Raw genomic sequence first — 24,882 nt, 5'->3', positions numbered from 1 at the left:
GGATGTGAATTATTTCAATTTCTTCCTTGAATTCTTCTAAAAAATTTAAAGAGTATCTGTTTAGTCTTTACATTATACACTGATTTGTGCGATGATCTACAGATACGATTTCTAAAATGTAAATTTTTGAATGGCCTTTGTATAAATTATCCTCCAAAGTTTATCCTTCTTTTTGCCAAAAATGTTTCAATGAATAGAAATCGCTGGAATTACAGGTTTATGTCTTACCTCTACTGAGAAGAGAACTAGCTGAACATTGAAAATTTAAATACTGTATGTATAGCTTTCATAAGAATGCTTATGTTTGGTTGATTTATTCCCTTAAACAGATGGACAGTAGTAGGAGGTGTAATTCTTTAAGCATAAAAACTATTATCCAGTGTTATTGTTTTGTGTGGGTGGTGCGAGTCTTTGTATCTGCACACTTCAACAGTGTGCATGTTTCTAAGCTAGGCTTCCCCTCTTCATAGCAAATCAAAAAACATTAAAAGAGTTCTGCATTTACATAGCAATTTGTTAATTTTAAAACTTTGTCACAAGAGTAGCATGGAGAATAATTGTGTTTTCCCTCCTATTGTTTAATTGCTCTGTAAACCTGGATTTGCAGTGGAGAGTTGTACGGGTCTAATTCAATTTTAGCTTGAAGGCATAGTGTTTAATAATAATCAAACAGACGAACTAGAATAACCTACTTTATAATCTATTTACACTTGCGGTAATTATTTTGCTCCAGGTTTTAGGAAGGAATCTGACTCTGATATTAAGTTGTGTCTGTGTGCACGCCCAGTTCCACTTGTGCCTCTTCCAGCCGCTATTTCCCCTGGAGGAACCTGTCTTCTGCTACATACCCATCAAGAATAATTGCACCATCTGGAAGACTTTTATGTACCTGTGACATGGGTTGAATATCTCTAGGGACATGGATTCAGGTAGAATGTGAATATGACCCCTGAAGCCATTTCAAGTGATTGCCCTAGCTTCTGATTACCAAAGGAGGATTACCTACCCTAGGGTTTATTTGTTTCAAATCTCTTGCAATTAACTTTAGCAAAGACTGACTCCATGATGTCTTCAATAATAAGTCTGTTTATAACTTTGGATGGCTAGGAAAAAGTTTGTTAGCTATTTGGAAAGGAAAAATAAATAATATTAGAAAACACTAGATTGTTTAGATCATATGCATGGATATTATTTATTTATTTATTTATTTAATTTATTGGATTTGTATGCCGCCCGTCTCTGCAGACTCGGGGCGGCTAACAACAATGATAAAAAACAACATGTAACAATCCAATTTAATAAAACAACTAAAAACCCTTATTATAAAAACCAAACATACACACAAACATACCATACATAACTTGTAATGGTCTGGGGGAAGGAATAGCCTAACTCCCCCATGCCTGGCGACAAAGGTGGGTCTTGAGTAATTTGCGAAAGACAAGGAGGGTGGGGGCCGTTCTAATCTCTGGGGGGAGTTGATTCCAGAGGGCCGGGGCCACCACAGAGAAGGCTCTTCCCCTGGGGCCTGCCAAACGACATTGTTTGGTCGACGGGACCTGGAGAAGGCCAACTCTATGGGACCTTATCGGCCACTGGGATTCGTGCGGTAGAAGGCGGTTCCGGATGTATTCTGGCCCAATGCCATGTAGGGCTTTAAAGGTCATTACCAACACTTTGAATTGTGACCGGAAACCGATCGGCAGCTAGTGCAGGCGGCGGAGTGTAGCAGAAACATGGGCAAATCTAGGAAGCCCCACAATGGCTCTTGCGGCCGCAATGAGGACCCGGATTGTGGGGGCAATAGCCTAGCTCTGTTAAAAACGTGCTATTGCTAACATGTTGTAAGCCGCCCTGAGTCTAAGGAGAAGGGCGGCATAAAAATCGAATAAATAAAAATAAATAAATAAATAATGAAAATATTCTGCCCGATCTGAAGTTTCCGAACACTTTTCAAAGGTAGCCCCATGTAGAGAGCGTTGCAGTAATCGAACCTCGAGATGATGAGGGCATGAGTGACTGTGAGCAGTGACTCCCTGTCCAAATAGGGCCGCAACTGGTGCACCAGGCGAACCTGGGCAAACGCCCTCGCCACAGCCGAAAGATGATGTTCTAATGTCAGCTGTGGATCGAGGAGGACGGCCAAGTTGCGGACCCTCTTTGAGGGGGTCAATAGTTCTCCCCCCAGGGTAATGGACGGACAGATGGAATTGTCCTTCTTGGGAGGCAAGACCCACAGCCAGTGTTCCCTCTATTTTTTGGGGGGGGGGGCGGAAAAGTATAGTGTCTGAGCGGCAGTCCCTTCGGGACTGGGCGGCACAGAGATAATAAATAAATAAATAAATAAACAAACAAACAAATAAAAAACCCATCCTGTTTTGCCTCAGAGAATTTCAAAATAAAATACAGTACTGTGTGTCTATAACAGTGAGCTCATAATAGGGCAACTCTATCAATATCAAAATGCCACTTAAATAGTTGAGCTAGTTTCAAACTAGATTTTGATTTTCTTTCTCTCTTCCTTACTCCCATTCTTTTTCTTTCTCTTTTCCTTCCTCTCTTTTTTCTATCTGTTTCTCTCTCTTCCTCTCTTCCTCTCTCTCTCCTTCCCTCTCACTCTTTCCCTCTCGGCTTCTGGGCAGGTTTGGAAAACTCTGAGTTGATGATGATTTTTAAGTGAGCGATTGCTCACTGCTCAGCTTAGAGGGAACTATGCCCACAGCCACTCCGTCTTGTCTGGGTTGAGTTTGAATTTGTGCCTGTGTTCTTGCTTAATATCATAGTGACCACTGTTTCTGTGCATGGAGTTGCTATGAATTTGCTATTTTCTCACAAAAACCAAGTGTTTCAGAGATTGGTGCTTCACTGTCTCTATAGTCTATTTTTATGTATTTTCTGTCATATGGTAATTGACTTCATTTACATTTTCATTCAGTCTCAATAAAGATGGATGTGTAGACGGAACTTTTCTTCTAACTTTAGAATATTGAGTACCTAGTCTGAATACTGATTTCATTTAAATCAGTTGTACAACTTGCAAAATAGCTTCAGGGTTAACTGCTTAACTTATACAATCTCTGCCATAGTATATTAATTGAATTTGCATTTTTACACTCTTCTGTATATGCTACGTAAAATGAACCTTCCTTTTCAATATAATGCCTCTGATACATAAACTGTTGCTTTAGTAGTTTTTTAACAGTGAGAAATAAATACAAATACAATGAGTCAAGATCCAATATATATCAAGACGTTCTAATAAACAGAATTAAATGTGGGAAACGTATTGGTTTTTCAAGAACCATATTTTATTCAGTTTTCTTTTTTCTTTTTTGGTTTACAGACAACTATATCTGCTGCATCTGACTAGTTTAAAATTGTTACTTCAAAACATAAATAAAAGATTTTCAAAGTTCACATTCCCTGTTTCCTCCAAAACAAGACATCCCCTGATAATAAGCCCAATCAGGCTTTTGAGTGCATGGCAATAAGGCCAAGCACTTATTTCAGAGTTCAAAAAAATATAAAACAGGTTCTTATTTTCAGGAAACATGGTAATGTTCTTGGCAACAATTAAAATAATTTGTCATTGCCTTTTCCAAATTTTGAATTTTTGTTTTTCAATCTGGCTTATTTATTTATTTATTTATTTACTTACTTACTTACTTACTTACTTACTTACTTACTTACTTACTTACCTACCTACCTACCTACCTACCTACCTACCCACCTACCTACCTACTTACTTACTTACTAGATTTGTATGCCACCCCTCTCTGGAGACTTGGGGCGGCTAACAACAATAATAAAACATCATATGACAAATCTAATATTTAAAATAACTAAAAACCCTTATTAAAAGAACCCAACATACACACACACAAACAAACATACCATGCATAAATTGTATAGGCCTGGGGGGAAAGGAATATCTCAATTCCCCCATGCCTGACGACAGAGGTGGGTTTTAAGGAACTTACGAAAGGCGAGGAGGGTGGGGGCAATTCTGATCTCTGGGGGGAGCTGGTTCCAGAGGGTCGGGGCCGCCACAGAGAAGGCTCTTCCCTGGGTCCCGCCAAACGACATTGTTTAGTCGACAGGACCCGGAGAAGACCAACTCTGTGGGACTAACTGGTCGCTGCAATTCGTGCGGCAGAAGGCGGTCCCGGAGATACTCATAGCCCTGAGATTCCCTGTGGTCTCCATGACTGATCCTGATTAGTGTTGTTCAGATCAACTAGTTATCTAGGTCAATGGTCATCAATCTTTTGGACCTCAGGGACCACTAAATTCATAATTATAAATCCCTAATGACCACTAATGACCAGCTGGGTGGATGCGGCTAGGGGGGCATGTGATTGGGTGGGTGTGGCTAACTCAATATCACTCACATCAAAGGGGCATCTCGCCAACTTCTACTCACCCCTCCCCTCCCAGCCACTCCTCGCCTCCCCACCTGGGCTCCTTAGGGTCCAACAGGAAGCAGTTGTTGGAACTAAGCAGCCACCACGAGAAAGAGTTGGCAAAACAGCTGGCTCAGTTCACATTGAATCTGATTGAGAAAGAGGCTCAGCAGAAGCACCTCACTGAGGACTACGAGCATAGGCTTTCCAAGCAGAGGGAAAATCTGCAGGAGTGCAAGGCTAGGTACATGTGCCGGGAGGCTCAGCAGACTGAGATGGTCAGCTGACTGGTACAAAAAGGTCCCAAAGGGGAGACTCTCTGCAACAATACAAATTTGATAGATAGATAGATAGACAGATAGACAGATAGACAGACAGACAGACAGACAGACAGACAGACAGACAGACAGACAGACAGACAGACAGACAGACAGACAGACAGATAGATAAATCCATCCATCAATCCATCCCAGGGGCCGTAGTTTGAGGACCCCTGATTTAGAGCAATATAAAAAAATGCAAATAATTTTTCTGTAGACCAAAATTTTCTCGTGGACCACCAGTGGTGCACAGACCACCAGTTGGTGACCGCTGATTTAGGTTATGTTAATTTATTATAGTATTCAAACATCATAATGAGCATTAATATTTTCTGTAGCACTCAGAAAGAAGTTGGTTGTGCATAGCTCCTTAGGAACTCTACCCCAACTTTTTAGTACTCTCTAAATATATACTTAGGTATACTTCCAATAAAGCCCTGAGATTCAATCTTGTGTCATTTTGACTTTCTATAAAGGCCTCTGGCGTATATAGATGCACAGGAAACATTGTTGAAAGTAACAATCCAGCTTGAGGCTGGCACTTAGCTTTGGCATACCAATTTTCAATTTAGTTATTTTTTAATTGAATCTTTAAAAATTAAAATATAACTTGGAATAAAAGGAGATTTCTGTTAACACATTGTTGGCCAAGTTTTAAAGCTCTGAATTCCAGAATGCTCAGCTAGAATGGCCAATAGTCAAAGTAATTGGGAATTCTATGACTATTATTACACTGTGTGCACAATCATTAGGCAAGCTATATTTTTGAGGATTAATTTTATTATTGAACAACTACAGTATTCTCGGTTAATCCAAAACGTTAATAAACCTGAAACCTGAATATTTAAAAAAGTAAAAGTGAGGTTTCTTAGGAGAATAGCTATGTGTGCACAATTATGAGCCGAGGTGGCTCAGTGGGTAGAGTGCAATACTGCAGGCCACTAAAGCTGACTGCTAGATCTGCAGGTCAGCGGTTCAAATCTCATCACCGGCTCAAGGTTGACTCAGCCTTCCATCCTTCCAAGGTGGGTAAAATGAGGACCCGGATTGTGGGGGCTTTGTTAAAAAATGCTATTGCTAACATGTTGTAAGCCACCCTCAGTCTAAGGAGAAGGGCGGCAGAAAAAAAATGAATAAATAGATAAATAGATAAATAAATTATTAATTTGCAGAATTATTATGCAATTGAATGAAAGATGAAAATTTTCCCATCTCACTCATTTATTTTCATATGTTAAAATGAGATAATAGTCGTTTACTATTCTTTTTGAATTGTATTGTTTTTCTATTTGTGAGTAAAAACTTATAAAAACGAATAAATAAAGTGAGATAATAAAGAAACAACTCAAAAGTGACAAATAAACATTTCCGACAGTTCAAAAACAATATCAGTGACCCAATATAGCCACCCTTCATTTCAATAGCAGTCATAAGCCTTCCATTCATGGAGTCCATCAGTCTCTTGATCTGTTGATGATCAACGTTTTGTGCAGCAACAACCACGGTCTCCCAGAGACATTTCAGAGAGGTGTGCTGGTTTCTTTCACAATAAATTTCCCATTTAAGAAGGACCCACAAGTTCACAATAGAGTTTAGGTCAGATGAGGAAGGGGGGCATGCCATTATTCTTTCATCTTTAAGGCCTTTATTGGATAGTTGTGCAGTGGAGTAGTTCGATGTATGCAATGGAATTGTGTCCTGCATAAAATCATTGTCTTCTTGAAAGATGCAGACTTTTTCCTGCATTACTTACTGCTTGACAAAAGTATCTTCTACAAATTGGTAGTAGGTTCGGGAGTTGATATTGAGTCCATCTTCAACCTGAAACAGTCTAACCACCCCCTCTTCAATAATACCAGCCCACCTTTCTGGCATCTGAGCTTCTTCTTTTTTAATTAATATTTTTATTGATTTTTATAATATAAAACACACACACAATATATAACATCATAACATGTGCTCAGTGATCCCACCACCAGACAATCAATCATACCCCACCACCAGTTGGGTGTATTTTTTGTATAAATCATTTAAACCCAAGAGTGAAATATTTCTTTACATATTATAGAGTGATTCCAACTTGTTTCTTATAGCTTGGTCTCGTATCCTACTCGCCATATATCATCTTACCTTGTCCCATCGCCCCATCAGCTGTTGCATATCAGTTTCATTAATCAAATTCATCCTTTTATCCATAATCTCGAATTGAATGTGGTCCACCATATACCTATACCAATTTTGTATTGTCCATTTTGTCGCATCTTTCCGCCCCAAGACTATTACCTCCTGAGCGCTTTCTATTGCTGCTTGTTTTATTTCTCTGTATTCTCCCATCTCAATACTTTTTACTAATACTGCCATTTCCTTAGTAATTGTCCATCTTATATTTAATATCCTATTAATATCCTCTTGGACTTTTTGCCAAAAATTCTGCACCACTGGGCATTCCCAGAGCATATGCATAAACACTCCTTTATCTTGGCACCCATGCCAACAGATACCTTTAACGTTCTGCTGAAAGTGTGCAAGTTGAACGGGTGTGTAATACCACTTATGTAATATTTTCCTTCTCATTTCCCTTTCTGGCATCTGAGTTGATCTCCACCTTACTGGCATCTGTGCCTATTACTGATCCAGCCATAGGCCTATCTGTCTGGTCTGTCAAGGATCACTCTAATCTCATCAGTCCATAAAAGCTTTGCAGAATCTGTCTTCAGATATTTCTTGACCCAGTCTTGTCACTTTAATTTAGGTGTCTTGTTCAGTAGTTGTAGGATTTCAGCCTTCCTTACATTTATTTATTTATTTACTTACTTACTTATTTATTGGATTTGTATGCCGCCCCTCTCCGTAGACTCGGGGCGGCTAACAACAGTGATAAAAAACAGCATGTAACAATCCAATACTAAAACAACTTTTAAAAAAACCCCTTATTATAAAACCAAACATACATACAAACATACCATGCGTAAATTGTAAAGGCCTAGGGGGAAAGAATATCTCAGTTTCCCCATGCCTGACGGCAGAGGTGGGTTTTAAGAAGCTTACGAAAGGTGAGGAGGGTGGGGGCAATTCTAATCTCTGGGGGGAGTTGGTTCCAGAGGACTGGGGCCACCACAGAGAAGGCTCTTCCCCTGGGTCCCATCAAACAACATTGTTTAGTTGATGGGATCCTGAGAAGGCCCGCACTGTGGGACCTAACTGGTCGCTGGGATTCGTGCAGCAGAAAGCGGTCCCTGAGATAATCTGGTCCGGGTTTGGCTATGTCTCTGAGCACTGAACAACTTGTACTTCTGGGCACTGCAGGTAGGCTGCAGTTCTGACATATGACAGTAGGGGAGGATAATGGGTCCCTGGTAGCTTCATGTTCGATTTTTCTCAAATCTTTGGCAGTGCGTTTTTTGTCTCTCAACATGTTTCTTCTGACCCTGTTGACTATTAGCAACAAAATGTTTGATAGTTCTGTGATTGCTCGTCAATATCTTAGCAATTTCAAGAGTGCTGCATCCCTCTGAAAGACTTGTTACAATTTTTGACTTTTTGGAGTCAGTTACATCTCTTTTTTAGCTCATTTTGCCTGAGGAAAAGAAGCTGCCTAATAATTATGCACACCTTGATATAGGGTCTTGATCTCCTTAGGCCACGCCCTCCCTCATTATACAAATACACAACACCCGATATGCTTGTGCCACCTAAGCGTTCAGGTTTATACAGGTTGGAGATGGAAAATATGTATGAAAATGATGATATGGCCAAAATACTTACTTGCCTAATAATTGTGCAAACTGTCGTTTTGGTAATCTAGAGGTCTCAGAATGGGAAACATTGAGAAAAGTGGCCTGAATCATGGTTTAAAGTATCTTTACATGATCATAAATAACCATGTTCATTATTCAGCATGTTCAAAATAATCTGTTCAGTATTTAAATAGTTACTCAAATTGTATTTACAGGTATCGAGCTACAAGAATGGTGGAAGATCTTAAGCATAAAACGTATCAAGAAAGACTTAATGAACTCAAACTGTATAGTCTGGAGGACAGAAGGAAAAGGGGTTAAAATGTTAAAGGGTTAAATAAAGTCCAGGCGGGAAGTGTTTTTAATAGGAAAGTGAACACAAGAACAAGGGGACACAATCTGAAGTTAGTTGGGGGAAAGATCAAAAGCAACATGAGAAAATATTATTTTACTGAAAGAGTAGTAGATCCTTGGAACAAACTTCCAGCAGACGTGGTTGATAAATCCACAGTAACTGAATTTAAACATGCCTGGGATAAACATATATCCATCCTAAGATAAAATACAGAAAATAGTATAAGGGCAGACTAGATGGATCATGAGGTCTTTTTCTGCCGTCAATCTTCTATGTTTCTATGTTTCCCTCAACTTACAATGACAATGGAGCCCCAAATTTTCATTGCTAAATAAGACAGTTATTAAGTGATTTGTGCCACTTTGCAACATTTTTTTGCCACAGTTCTTAAATGAATTGCTGCAGTTGTCCAGTGTACCTTGTGACGGTTAAGCGAATTTGGCTTCCTCCATTACCGTTGCTTTTTGGGAGCCATCTGGGAAGGTTACAAGTGTTGATCACATGAACCTGGGACAGTATAGCTTTCATAAATACATGCCAGTTGTCACAGGCCCGAATTTTGATTGTGTGACCATGAGGATGTGGCAACAGTTGTAAGTGTGAAAAATAGTAAGAAGTCACTTATTTCCAATGCAACTTTGAATTGTCACTAAATGAATGGATATAAGTTGAGAATTGCTTGTGTAACTCATTTTAGCACCCATTTGGGAATACAGTGGTACCTCTACTTACGAATCCCTCTACTTACAAACTTTTCTAGATAAGAACCGGGTGTTCAAGATTTTTTTGCCTCTTCTCAAAAACCATTTTCCACTTACAAACCCGAGCCTCCAAAACTGTAACCGGAAAAGGCAAGGAGAAGCCTCTGTGGGGCCTCTCTAGGAATCTCCTGGGAGGAAACAGGGCCGGAAAATGCGGGGAGAAGCCTCTGTGGGGCCTCTCTAGGGATCTCCTGGGGGGAAACAAGGCCTCCACTCTCCCAATCGCACACATTATTTGCTTTTACATTGATTCCTATGGGAATATTTGCTTCTTCTTACAAACTTTTCTACTTAAGAACCTGGTCACGGAATGAGTAAGTAGAGGTACCACTGTATTATATGAACAATGAGTGCTTGATGTTCTGTAAAGCTAACACATTTGACAAAAAATAAATTGAGGAGAATTCTAAGTGCTATTTGGACTTACTTGATTCTATTTTCCCTCATTTCTAGGGGCTTTGTATCTGACACCAGGAACAATTTGCAGATGAGAGGTCTGGTGGTTTTACTTGTTTCTAAAGCGGCTGGCCCCAACTTGTCAAAAGAAGACTCTATCCAGAATGACATTGTCAGTGGGATATATTCCAGGCAAGTATTTGTATAATCCAAAAGTACATATAAATTGTCATCTTTATGTCAATATATATTTACTTTAGATGGCTGGATCAATGGATCAATAGAATGGTGAATAAGAATCAGCAATGTTCTATTTTAAAAATTTATATAGCATGCAAAAGTTATTTTAATGTTTATATAAATTATATATTGTTTGCGCTTTATAGCCTGCTCTTAAAGAAACATATCTTAGTTGTAATGAGAAATATCTTCACAGAACTATTCCTGGGGTTGCAAGAAACATTGTTTAAAACATTAACTCTTACCTTGTTTCATCCCAACAACCTTGTGAAATAGAATAGAGTAATAAGTTCCTCAACTAACTACAACAATACCCTTAATTACTTGTGCAGTTAGGCATTTACTTAAACCTGGATATTTGGCAATAATAATAATAATAATAATAATAATAATAATAATAATAATAACAACAACAACAATTTATTAGATTTGTATGCCGCCCCTCTCCGAAGACTCGGGGCGGCTATATGTGGCTAGCTATGAATACTTTCTTTAAAAACCCTGCTGTTCTGTTCGGGTCTGTGAGACCCGAAATCAAGGTTTGAGACCCTGTAAAAAATTTTCCCTGCATATCTGAAACTTGAAATTTCATGACTTTTCATCATTTCAGGGGTTCTCTCTATGAGAATTTTTTTGGGGGGGTGGGAGGTTTCTTTCTTGCTGAAAAAAAAAAACTCCCTAATGTTATGTTCCCGGGTCACCCTGACCCGGACCGAAAACTCTTCATTTGCAGTGCTTATGTTTGGTCTTTTTGAAAGCTTTTTTCACTTGGAAAGTAGTCTGAACATTTCTTCACACAATGGAATGAAAATTGAACTGAAAAAATTAATCCTTATTGGTTTATTTTGCCCATAAATGTGCCTCCCCCCCCGTTTTTGTGAAAGTTTTTTCAATTTATGGATAGTTTTGCTTGCAAAATGCAGTCTATTTTACTGGAGTTGGTGTGGGAATGGTACCTTGAACATTTCTGAATATAAGAAAAATATAAAGGAACTGAAAAAAATGATTCTTACTGGTTTTTTAACATCAGAAATAAGGCCAACCCCCCCCCCCTCGGCTGCTTGCAATCATTTTCACTTTTTATTTTTTTATGCTCCAAATCCAAAATATTCTTTAAAATCTTAGGCATTCATTTACTCAATTTAACAATGCTGATCATCAAAAAATATTTTTGGGGTGGTGGCTAATTGTTTTCTGGGCAAAAAAAATTCATAACTTCGAATCTGTTTCTGTTCGTATATGACCGGACCAAAAATATTTTTTTTAGGTACTTGAATTTGATCTTTTTGAAAACTTTTTCAACTGGAAAACTAGTTTGAACATTTATGAACATAATGATATGAAAATTGAACTGGAAAAATTGAGACTTATATTTTTATTTTGATCAAAAAGCCCCTCCCCCCATCCTTTCTGAATTTCGTGTCAATTTCTATTTTTTAAGGCTACAAATCCCTAAGAAATTTTCCCCCAAAAGGTTTGATATACTAAATTGAACATTTCTGAATATAAGAAAAATATAAATGAACTGAAAAAAATGGTTCTTATTGGTTTATTTTTGCCACAAAAGGGACACCCCCCCCCGGCCTTGCTGTGTGCCATTATTGTCACTGTTTATACATATTTGTCTAGAAATATTTGGAATATCCTTTTGAAAATCAACCACATTGTAGCCAGATAACTAATTTTATGAAAGAAATCCATTTTACTAAAAAAAAGTATGTAAGTTTGAAATTAACAGCATAATTTTTATATAAATTGAAATAACTTTATATGCAAAATAAACCAATATGCATCAATTTTTCCACTTCAATTTTCATATCATTATGTTCAGAAATGTTCAAGCTACAAATCCAACACCAACTTTAGCAAAATTGAATGTATTCTGCTAGCAAAACTATCCATAAAGTGAAGACTATGTCACAGAAACGGGGGGGAGGCACATTTATGTGCAAAATAAACCAATAAGGGTTAATTTTCTCAGTTCAATTTTCATATCATTGTGTGCAGAAATGTTCAAGCTACCAATCCCACACCAACTTTAGTAAAATAGAATGGATTTTGCAAGCAAAACTATCCATAAATTGAAAAAACTTTCACAAAAACGGGGGGGGAGGCACATTTATGTGCAAAACAAACCAATAAGGATTAATTTTTTCAGTTCAATTTTCATTCCATTGTGTGCAGAAATGTTCAAACATGTTTCCAGGTGAAAAAAGCTTTCAAAAAGACCAAACATAAGCACTGCAAATGAAGAGTTTTCGGTCCGGGTCAGGGTGACCCGGGAACATAACATTAGGAACTTTTTTCGAACAGCATACAAGGGTTAAAAGTCAGTGATGGAAACTTTGTGCCTTCCATATATGCCCTGAAACCAGGCAAACCTGTTATATTTCATGTTTGCCATGAAACTATGTTTTAACATTCCGATTAGCCTGAAAATCATTTTATTATAAATGCTGGCAAGCAACAAAAGACTTAGCTGTTAAAAATGCCCATCTTTCTTTTCAAACGGGAATTAAATTCAAGCAACAATAGATTTTACTTTTCATGTTTCTTATTTCTCTCATAAAAGAAGGGAAAAGTACATCAGGAAAAGGATTGAACTTCCCCATAATTTGAAGAATATTGTGTAATTGTTTGCTTGCTTAAAAATTGCTATATATTTTTTATCACACTCCTTTTTTTCTAAATACTTAATTTGTGAATATTCCAGGAGAAATGTTAAGTGAATAATTGGTCAATTGTTGGATGTTTGAAGTTGACTACTTTTTAAAAACCCACGAACTGTCTCTAATATAGTTTATTGCTATTTACCAAAGTAATGAGGGTGAATCTCATGTGGTTGTTTCAGTGATTAGTAAGCTAAGGGTCATGATTCAGGGCAGTTATCCATTACTTTCCCTGATTTTTGTTAATGAAAGAAGCAGTAGGATGATGCTGTCTAAATAAAAAAGAGCATGGGGAATAGACAGACACTCTTACTCAACTAATTTTTCTATTCAAAATATACTGTATTGCTCATTGCTTTTCTTTTAGAAATATTGTAGCACGGTATTAGCTTTATTTCCCCCCCCCCTTTATTTAAACATTCATGAACGGTGCGGTCAGGCGGTAGGGAAAGCGAGTAGAATGCTTGGCTGCATAGCTAGAGGTATAACAAGCAGGAAGGAGGGAAATTGTGATCCCGCTGTACATAGTTCCCTCTAAGCTGAACAGTGAGCAATCGCTCACTTAAAAATCATAATCAACTCAGAGTTTTCCAAACCTGCCCAGAAGCCGAGAGGGAAAGAGTGAGAGGGAAGGGGAGAGAGAGGAAGAGAGAGAAACAGATAGAAAAAAGAGAGGAAGGAAAAGAGAAAGAAAAAGAATGGGAGTAAGGAAGAGAGAAAGAAAATCAAAATCTAGTTTGAAACTAGCTCAACTATTTAAGTGGCATTTTGATATTGATAGAGTTGCCCTATTATGAGCTCACTGTTATAGACACACAGTACAGTAATTTATTTTGAAATTCTCTGAGGCAAAACAGGGTGGGATTTTATTTATTTGTTTGTTTATTTATTTATTTATTTATTTATTTATTTATTATTTCTGTGCCGCCCAGTCCCAAAGGGACTGCCGCTCAGACACTATATTTTTCCGCCCACCCCCCCAAAAAATTAGAGGGAACACTGCCGCTGTATAGAGCGCTGGTGGTGAGACCACATTTGGAATACTGTGTTCAGTTCTGGAGACCTCACCTACAAAAAGATACAGTAGAACCCCGACTTACGAGACTAATTGGTTCTGGAAGGAGGCTCGTAAGTCGGAACGCTCGTATGACGAAACATTGTTTCTCATAGGAAACAATGTAAAGTCAATTAATCCGTGCAACAACAAAAAAAACCGCTGCCGCCGAACGCGGAAGTTAGCGTTCAGAGACAGCTGCGAAGCGGCGCGCGTGTTTTAAAACGTGGCAGCCGGCCTGGGGGGCTAGGGGGCTTCCCCCCGAGCCCCCCAGGCCGGCTGCCACATTTTAAAACACGCGCGCCACTTTGCAGCTGTCTCCTGAAGCCGGAACGCTAACTTCCGCGTTCGGCTTCAGGAGACAGCTGCAAAGCGGCGCGCGTGTTTTAAAACGTGGCAGCCGGCCTGGGGGGCTCGGGGGCTTCCCCCCGAGCCCCCCAGGCCGGCTGCCACGTTTTAAAACACGCGCGCCGCTTTGCAGCTGTCTCCTGAAGCCGGAACGCTAACTTCCGCGTTCGGCTTCAGGAGACAGCTGCAAAGCGGCGCGCGTGTTTTAAAACGTGGCAGCTGGCCTGGGGGGCTCGGGGGGAAGCCCCCTAGCCCCCCAGGCCGGCTGCCACGTTTTAAAACACGCGCGCCGCTTTGCAGCTGTCTCCTGAAGCCGAACGCGGAAGTTAGCACCCCCCCGAGCCCCCCAGGCCGGCTGCAACCTTTTAAAACACGCGGGATACGAGCGCCAAGGAGCTGTCTCCTGAAGCCGAACGCGGAAGTTAGCTTTCGGCTTCAGGAGACAGCTCCTTGGCGCTCGTATCCCGAATGTGAGCTCGGGAGGCGAACAAAAATGTCGCTCCCCTCCCAGCTCTTATCTCGAGTAGCTCGTAAGTAGAGCTGCTCGTATGTCGAGGTTCCACTGTATTGATAAAATTGAACGGGTCCAAAGACGGGCTATAAAAATGGTGGAAGGTCTTAAGCATAAAACGTATCAGGAAAGACTTAATGAACTCAATCTGTATAGTCTGGAGGACAGAAGAAAAAGGGGGGACATGATCGAAACATGTAAACATGTTAAAGGGTTAAATAAGGTTCAGGAGGGAAGTGTTTTTAATAGGAAAGTGAACACAAGAACAAGGGGGCACAATCTGAGGTCAGTTGGGGGAAAGATTAGAAGTAACATGAGAAAATATTATTTTACTGAAAGAGTAATAGATGCATGGAACAAACTTCCAGCAGACGTGGTTGGTAAATCCACAGTAACTGAATTTAAACATGCCTGGGATAAACATATATCCATTCTAACATAAAATACAGGAAATAGTATAAGGGCAGACTAGATGGATCATGAGGTCTTTTTCTGCCGTCAATCTTCTATGTTTCTATGCTTCATTCATGATATGTAAAATTTAAGACCTTCAGAAGTCTAGATCAGGGGTGTCAAACTCGCGGTCCTCGGGCCAGATGCGTCCCTCGCTGGTCACACAGTGCTGTGCGTGCAGCTCCATTTCTATCACTGGTGCTTCCCGGTTCCGGTAGCAACCCAATACTGACCACAACTGAGCCCAAACTTTCTGTTGCTAAGCAAGACAGTTTAATTGAATTTTGTTCCATTTACAACTTTTCTTGCCACAGTTGTGTTAGTAACACCATTGTCCAATGAATCTGGCTTCCCCAATGACTAAGATGATCGCATAATCCTGGGACACTGCAACCGTCATAAATAGAAGACAATTGCCAAGCATCTTAATTTTGATCTTGTGACCATGGAGATGCCGCAGCGGTTGTTAAATATGAAAAATAGACATGAGTCACTTTTTTTCAGTGCCATTGTAAAATTCAAATGGTCACTAAACTGGTGATCCAAAGTCCAAAACTACTTGTATACGCTATTTGGCAAATTTACACAAAAAATGACTTGATTCAGTGTTTAGTACATTTGTAGACTTGACTAAGAACCAGGGTTGATTGAAAGAAGTAAAAGAGATGTAACTTGCACCTGTACATATGAGAGTACAACATTTGAAAAATGTAGGGATAATTTTTAAAACTTAAACATCCTGCTGCATTTTTTAATTTATTTTTACTATTCTTTTGGCCATGAGCTATTATTGCTCCGTTTCTTCTGAAATTAAACTGGAGACTCCCCAGAAATGTTTACCCAAATGCTCCTGTAGCTAGGATCCAACTTGGATGAACAGCAGATTTTAATAAAAGTTTATATAATTTTAGTTATGTATATGAAACCTGATTTTAGTGCCATAATAGCTGTTAGTTGACATTCATTCATTTTCGTTAGGAATTCATATTTTTGGCTCATTTAATAGTTCTGCGGTTTGGGAAATGAGGGCTATATGTAGTTTGTGAAAGTACACATGATTTTCAGTAGAACTGAATTCTGAAGAACAAGATTTTAGAGAAAGTTGAATTGTAAGATTTAGCTGCATATATTATTATTATTATTATTATTATTATTATTATTATTATTATTATTATTATTATTAATTAGATTTGTATGCCTCCCCTCTCCGGAGACTCGGGGCGGCTCACAACAATAGTAAAAACAATATTATGGCAGAACAAATCTAATATTAAAAGGAAGCATATAAAAACCCTATCATATTTTAAAAAAACAAACAACACGTACATAATATATTTATAAGTTGTTAATTGATCTTTGGCTTTTAGATTTGTTAATGCCAGGCTGTAACAATGGAGTCTACCCTCTGCTGCAATGTGGACTTGCTCCCACATTGCTTTGTGCAGTTTTGTTGGCCTAATCCAGTGATGGTTAACTTTTTCTGGACCGAGTGCCCAAAGCGAGCAAGCGTGCACATGCACCCCCCCAAAATGCAGTGCGCACGCAGCCTCTGCACATGGTCCTGGCTCCCTGTGCATGATGGTCCCCCACATGCCCCCCACCCATGCATGAGGAGCCAGGCCCATGTGCAGAGGCTGCGTGCGCATTGCATTTTGCAGGCCCATGCACAGGGAGCCAAGCTACACTGACCCAATCTTTCTTCTTCACATTGGGTACACCGGGCTGAAGCTATGCTGGCCTGATCTTTCCTCTTGCATAGGGTAGACCAGGACAGCACTGCAGACTGGATTCAACCACATCATCAGTCGGATTCAGCCCACAGGCCTTGAGGATCCCTGTGCTAGACTATGCCACCACATTCTAGATTACCTGCAGCTTCTGTAGAGTGTGCTGCAGTGATCTACTAATGGGGTGATTATAACACGAATGACTGTTTGGAGGGCACACCAGATAGATCATGGCAAAGGTCTTCCTGTGTACATCTGTCACCTGCTCTTTGAGTAGTAGCTCCAGATAGATCATGGCAAAGATAATCCTGTTTACATCTGTCACCTGCTCTTTGAGAAGTAGCTCCGAGTTTAATAAACCCTCAAATTGTACAACAGACATGAATGGTGAAGTGCTACCCGCTCTGTTGCTAATGCCTGGATGAGCTCCTACAGCAATGATGGCGAACCTTTTTTCCCCTCGGGTGCTGAAAGAAGGTACTTGCACGCTATCACACACATACGAGTGCCCACACCCATAATCCAATGCCTGGCAAGGCGAAAACAGCTTCCCACACCCCCTGGAGTCTGGAAAAGGCCTGTTTTGCAACTTCTAGTGGACCTAGTAGGCTCATATTTCGCCCTCCCTGGGCTCCAAAGGTTTCCCTGGAGCTGGAGGAGGGTAAAACACCCTCCCCCATCCCCCCCGAGGCTCTCTGGAAGCCAAAAACTCCCTCCCAGAGCCTCTGTGTGAGCCAAAAGTCAGCTGCCTGGCACACATATGAATGTTGGAGCTGAGCTAGAGCAACAGCTCGCATGCCAGCAGATATGGTTCAGCATGCCACCTGTGGCAACCGTGCCATAGGTTCGCCATCACTTTCCTACCGTTTGCTTGGCAAGATTTTTCCAAAGTGATTTTTCCCTTCTTAGGGTAGCGACAAATGTGACTAACCCAAGGCAATTTTTCTGGCTTTCTCCAAATTGAAACTAGAATTAGTGGTCACATAGCTTATCGCCTGATAGCAATGGTATTTAGACTTATATGCAGCTTTACAGTGTGTTGCAGCCCTTTCTAAGCGGTTCACAAAGTCAGCATATTGCTCTCAACAATCTGGGTCCTCATTTTACCCACTTTGGAATATTGGAAGGCCGAATCAACCTTGAGCCCAGTGACATTTGAACTGCCAAATTGCAGTTAAACGCAGTTAGCCGAAGTAGCCTGCAATACTGCACTCTAACCACTGGGCCATCGTGGCTCAACCTTAATCACTACTCCAAAATAGCTCTTGATAGAAAATAGTTGCTTTGAATATTCCAAGATGCATCTGTTGTAATCATAGGTTTTTAGGCACCGAACTTTAGGAATGGAATATTGCTGAAGGGTGATGTTTTAGCCTAATTGGGTGCTGAATAAAACCTTATTTCTTCCTCTATTGAAAGGAAGCAAAGTCCAGGCTGAGTAAGCATCCTGCAGAATCCATGACCACGTGGAAAATAATTAACTTGATATACAACATGAAGAAAACCTATAGCTAACTTCCATATAAGGAAATATATGCCTTACTCTCATTCCTTTGCTAATCACCAGTAAACACACAATCCAGGAAAAGGCAAAGAATGGAGCTTCCGTTAATTATCTATAGGGAAGTCACGAGGAGGTTGCCTTATACAGCGCATGAGTGAATGGTAGTTGGGGGATGGCTTAATGTATGTGGCGTTCGCAAATTGGTTATTCTGTACCACATGTCAGGAAAAGTGAAATACAATAAAAGGAGCGATCTTAGAAACATAGAAACATAGAAACATAGAAGTCTGACGGCAGAAAAAGACCTCATGGTCCATCTAGTCTGCCCTTATACTATTTTCTGTATTTTATCTTAGGATGGATATATGTTTATCCCAGGCATGTTTAAATTCAGTTACTGTGGATTTATCTACCACGTCTGCTGGAAGTTTGTTCCAAGGATCTACTACTCTTTCAGTAAAATAATTTTTTCTCATGTTGCTTTTGATATTTCCCCCAACTAACTTCAGATTGTGTCCACTTGTTCTTGTGTTCACTCTCCTATGAAAAACACTTCCCTCCTGGACCTTATTTAACCCTTTAATATATTTAAATGTTTTGATCATGTCCCCCCTTTTCCTTCTGTCCTCCAGACTATACAGATTGAGTTCATTAAGTCTTTCGTGATACGTTTTATGCTTAAGACCTTCCACCATTCTTGTAGCCCGTCTTTGGACCCGTTCAATTTTGTCAATATCTTTTTGTAGGTGAGGTCTCCAGAACTGAACACAGTACAGTGACCCCTCTATTATCGCGAGGGTTCCGTTCCAAGACCCCTCGTGATAATCGATTTTTCGTGATGTAGGGTTGCGGAAGTAAAAACACCATCTGCGCATGCGCGCCCTTTTTTTCTTCTATGGCCGCGCATGCGTAGATGGTGGAGTTTGCGTTCCCCGCCGCCCACGCAAAGGGGAAACCTGATTCGGCTCCTCGCTGCTGCTACGCTACCGAGCAGATCAGCTGCTGGGCAGCCGAAGGAACCTTCCCTGGGTCTTCCCCCTCTTGCTGGCGGGCGGGCGAGCGGCGGGCATCAGCGAGGAGCCGGGGTTTCCCCTTTGCGTGGGCGGCCGGGAAGACCCAGGTTGGGGGTTCGGGGGGGTGCTGGGAAGCCCCCCCAGGCCGGCTGCGACCTTTAAAACAGCCGCGCCACTTCCCAGCTGAGTCCTGAAGCCAAACGCCAAAGGCGAACTTCCGCGTTTGGCTTCAGGACTCAGCTGGGAAGCGGCGCGGCTGTTTTAAAAGGTCGCAGCTGGCCTGGGGGGCTTCCTGCCTCTCCTACAGCGAAGACAGGCGACACCTTCCCGAAGCACTCAGCTAAGCTGTTGGGGGAAGGGTTGGCCATTTGCCGCCTCTCTCCGCTGTAGGAGAGGCAGGCGCAACCAAAGCAATGTTCCAAAGCGGTCTCCGGGAAGCGACCGAGGGAAAGGCAGTCGTCTGCTTTTCCTTCAGCTTGAAAGAGAAGGCAAATGCCCCGCCTTCCCCCAGCCGGTTAACTTGAAGCGCTCGGTTAACTGGCTGGGGGAAGGCAGGGCAGTTGCCGCTTCTTTAGAGCTGAAGGAAAGGCAGGCGACTGCCTTTCCCTTGGTCGCTTCCCGGAGACCGCTTTGGAACATCGCTTTGGGAGAGGGGGCAACTGCTCCCGGTTAAGAAGCAAGAATCCACCCCCTAGCCAAACGGCTTTTTTCCTGTTTAGCACGGCGTTCGAGCGCTAAACAGGAAAAAAGCCGTTTGGCTAGGGGGTGGATTCTTGCTTTTAACCGGGCAGTTGCCCCCTCTCCCAGAGCGATATCCTTAGCGGTCTCCAGGCTGCGACCTTTTAAAACAGCCGCGCCGCTTCCCAGCTGAGTCCTGAAGCCAAACGCGGAAGTTCGCCTTTGGCGTTTGGCTTCAGGACTCAGCTGGGAAGCGGCGCGGCTGTTTTAAAAGGTCGCAGACGGCCTGGGGGGCTTCCCAGCACCCCCCCGAAGGTGCTGGGAAGCCCCCCAGGCCGGCTGCGACCTTTTAAAACAGCCGCGCCGCTTCCCAGCTGAGTCCTGAAGCCAAACACGGAAGTGGTTTTTTAAAAAAATTAATATTTTTTTAAAAATCGTGATATAGCGTTTCGTGAAGATTGAGATCGCGAAACTCGAGGGATCACTGTATTCCAAATGTGGTCTCACCAGCATTCTATATAGCAGGATCATAATCTCCCTCTTCCTGCTTGTTATACCTCTAGTTATGCAGCCAAGCATCCTACTTGCTTTCCCTACCGCCTGACTGCACTGTTCACCCATTTTGAAACTGTCAGAAATCACTACCCCTAAATCCTTTTCTTTTGAAGTATTTGCTAACACAGAACTGCCAATACAATACTCAGATTGAGGATTCATTTTCCCCAAGTGCATTATTTTATATTTGGAAACATTAAACTGCAGTTTCCATTGCTTTGACCATTTATCTAGTAAAGCTAAATCATTTACCATATTACAGACGCCTCCAGGAATATCAACCCTGTTGCACACTTTAGAGTCATCTTGATACAACCGAGGTCGTCTCATTGAGAAAATTCTCTTTGTTGCTTCATTTTGATGTGGCAATCATGGCATCCTGTGCCTCCCTAGAGGTCGACCCACTGGGGGAGGGCTGTTTGCCTTTACAAGATGCATCTGATTAATATGAAGTTATCCTGAAGGCAGCAGCAATTTCATTGCTCAGGAAGGGTTCTTATTTTTCCCTAATGCTGCTTAGAGTGGTGCCCAGTTGATGGATGATGGAGCTCAAAGACTTCTTATTAGCCCTCTTAACTATTTATTTATCAGAGCATTTATATTATAAGATCCATCTGCTTCAGGACTATATTTTCCCAAGAAACATAGAAAACTATCTGTGGTAAAGGTAAAAACCCCTACTTAAGGGAAGAGGCTAAGAAATGTTAAATATTGTGAAGAACATGTGGAGTAACCTTCATATTTTTGTAGTTCATAATTTACAGCATACTTCCAGGATTTGCCTTTTAACAAATGCTTGTTCCGAAATCTATAACCACCAAAGTGTTATTCTCTGATAAAACACTCCTGTTGGCGCTCGGAACTGGTGAGGATCCATCAAGTCTGTCTGAGATATTAAAATGTACAGGTTTAAAATAAAATTAACATTGTGGGCAGGCTTCAACTCTTGAAAAATAGTCACCTGAGCCAAGTGTGTTCCTTTTTCTTTTTCTGATTTGAACAATGGAGTCAATTAACATTTTAAACATTTGTACTGCTAAGTTTATCTCTTAGCAATGGAGTGAAAGGTCTCTATAAACAATTGAAATGAAAGAGGTTGTTTGACACTTGTTAGAAAGTGACCAGGGTAATTGCACAATTCACTCAGGAAATATGGTTTTTTTTGTTTTTTCTGAAGCACTTGATTTACATGCAAATGCACACTTAAGAAAGAAATGTGTGTTAATACATTAAAACTTGAACACGGTCATTTGTGATTCAGTATTTTCTCCCTCTGACCATTTGTTTCATGATTTGGAAAACAAGCAGTAAAATCGGCTACTGAACTTGTGCTAGCATGTTCCAATTATACATTCTTCCCTTTTGCGAATAAGAGGGGAAAAAAATTACACTGTTTTTATTATGTGTTTGACTCATGGGATGCTTAGCTATTTCATTTTGCTTGATTGGAAGAATGAAGCAAATATTTTGAAACAACTGCCACTTTAAATCCAGAAATGTATTTCTGCTCATGCATTGTTCGGACCGAATCCATTGGTATGATCACTTTTCAGTTACATTGATGGAGTTACGTATTTTAAAAAGCTGTGTGGAAATATTTCGGGGAAACACTTGGACAGATGAGCGTCTGTTCACAGGCTTGGTAGTGTCTGTACATAATTGGCAATGTATATTAATGGGAATCTGTTTACTTTCATTCAGTTAGTCTAGTGCAGTCATTGCATATAAACTTAAATGAATTGCTTAAGTTTGAGCCTAAAGCAGAACGCCCTCCCTCCAAAGAAATTATCCCACGCAAAAATAATAATCGCTGCAAGGTTACAGCCTGATTTCCAAAATACTTACAAATGTAGTTGCTAGTTGTTTAATTTTTTGTTGTTTTCATAATGAGGAGCAGCAGTGCAAAGAATGATCACGTTGGGACTACCACAGCTAAGGAGTTTCCCATAGACAAGGACAAGTTGGCATTTGCTTTGTTTTAAGCACTGTAAAGCACAACCTTCGTTGTGAATTTTGTTTGTTGCTAGCTTTGTTAAATTTGTTGATTTTGCTCTTTGGAAACATGGGTCCCTGATCATCTCAGGTGTCCCTGACTTTTGGGGTCAGTGGGCTTATTATTTATTTATTTATTTATTTTATTTTATTGTATTGTATTTTATTGTATTTTATTGTATTTTATTTTATTTATTTTATTTATTTTATTTATTTTATTTATTTTATTTATTTTATTTACTTTATTTACTTTATTTACTTTATTTACTTTATTTACTTTATTTACTTTATTTACTTTATTTACTTTATTTACTTTATTTATTTTATTTATTTTATTTATTTTATTTATTTTATTTATTTTATTTATTTTATTTATTTTATTTATTTTATTTATTTTATTTATTTTATTTATTCGGTCGGTCGGTCAATCAGTCAGCAATCAGTCAGTCACTCAGTCAGTCGATTTTTATGCCGCCATTCTCCTTAGATTCAGGGCGGCTTGCAACATGTTAGCAAAAACACTTTTTTAACCCAGCCAGCCTATTGCCCCCACAATCCGTGTCCTCATTTTACCCATCTCGGAAGGATGGAAGGCTGAGTCAACCTTGAGCCGGTGATGAGATTTGAACCGCTGACCTACAGATCTACAGTCAGCTTCAGTGGCCTTCAGTACAGCACTCTACCTGCTGCGCCACCCCGGCTCTTTGACATGCTGATCACTTATTTATTTATTTAATTTATTTTATTCAATTTCTTTGCCACCCAATCCCAAAGGACTTAGTGTATAATATTTATACATTGTTATAAAGTATATAACACTATTAAAAATACAATAAAAAAGAAGTCAAATATAATATCTAAAACCATAAACCCCAGTTAAAAACCCACAACTCAAACAATCCAATCAACCCACATGCATACTTATCCCAGGTAGTCAAAGAAAATAGTTGCCATGGCAAGTGTGTGTATGTGTGTGTTGTTGTTGGTGATGAGAGTTGTCCATTCATAAAATGGTTGCCACAGCGGGTGTCCCCATTGTAGAACTCTCAATTAATCAGAATGCAGACCTGCACAATTCCTGGATACCATCTTTTAAAAAGGCCTTGCCTGGAACTCACTGTCAACTGTGCAGGTTTGACTGCACATCTTGAATAAAGTGTTGGACTTCAGCCACTTATACAAGTTTTATTTTCTAACTATGTCGATGGACCTCAATAGAATGCAAGTATATTTTTGAAAATAAAGATGAAGAACATTCTTTGCTTTTTGGACATGCTAGTATACTTTCTAACCTCTGCTTTAAAAAAACACAAAACCCACCGTTAAAAACTAGGTATCTTCTGGCACTACATTACAGATTTCCAGATTTATTTTTTGTGCCAGTTTGCAAACTTAAGCAGTTTGCAGAATGGTAAACTGTTGCATCAGCTCTTCATATTTCTGGTGAATGTTGCCCAGCGGCTATTTTCTGGGGATGTTTTACTACTATTTTCAACATTAGGACTACCTTGTCTGGATTGCCAAAATCTAAACAATCATCAGATGGAAACAAAGGGTTGATTTCCCTGTTATTTCTCCGTACTGAAGGAGCGGGTCCAGCAGTCACATGGGTTGCTCATGTCCAATCCGGTGGAACTGAGCCTAGTATTAAAAAAGCTTGCCGGATCCGCCCCTTCCCCAGAATTCGCTCAGTTCGCATATCCTGCGGTTGTATTGTGATAGCTCGTTCAACATTCGTTCAACATTCTAACACCTTCCCTTCGATCTTTTCCTTCAAAAATAGTAAGACTGTTTATCCTTATTGATTTTACTTGCACTAATAGCGCCAGCCGTTTGCGGCTCGGCTTTTTTCCCTTGGAGAAGTTGCGGTTTCGTTTTCCCCCGGCGGTTTTGCCGTGTACGATCCCCGCGGCCGCTTGTGGATTCTTTTAATCCTTTGGCCTGGAGGTTCTAGTGCAAGTATTAATTGATTGCCTTATTGATTCTCTATTGCATATATATTAAAGGGCTTAAAATATACCTCCTGCGGAGTGAGACGGCTTTCTAGTCTCCTGGACTTAGTCGATCGCTTCCCCTTTAAGGCATATTCGGAGCGATTTTTCGGCGCGAAGGCCTTCGCGCCCTTTTTAAATCTAGGCCTCTCGTGTTGGCCTCCTGCCAGCCGCG

At 40.4% G+C, this 24,882-nt stretch overlaps 1 protein-coding gene across 2 annotated transcripts in view; it reads left to right on the top strand.

The window, feature by feature from the left end:
* Positions 1–24,882, top strand: part of PDSS2 (decaprenyl diphosphate synthase subunit 2) — a 126,776-nt gene that overhangs the window by 18,950 nt on the left and 82,944 nt on the right. Inside the window, exon 2 of one of the 2 annotated variants that reach the window (XM_070733304.1) lies at positions 10,030–10,168. In XM_070733304.1, coding sequence (XP_070589405.1) covers positions 10,030–10,168 — 139 coding nt within the window. The remainder of the gene's footprint in view (positions 1–10,029; positions 10,169–24,882) is intronic. The other variant, XM_070733305.1, reaches the window with a different exon arrangement.

Source organism: Erythrolamprus reginae, chromosome 1 (genome assembly GCF_031021105.1).
Source record: "Erythrolamprus reginae isolate rEryReg1 chromosome 1, rEryReg1.hap1, whole genome shotgun sequence".
NCBI lineage: Eukaryota > Metazoa > Chordata > Lepidosauria > Squamata > Dipsadidae > Erythrolamprus > Erythrolamprus reginae.
The sequence above is the reverse complement of the archived record's forward strand: the minus strand, read 5'-3'. Positions and strand labels throughout refer to the sequence as shown.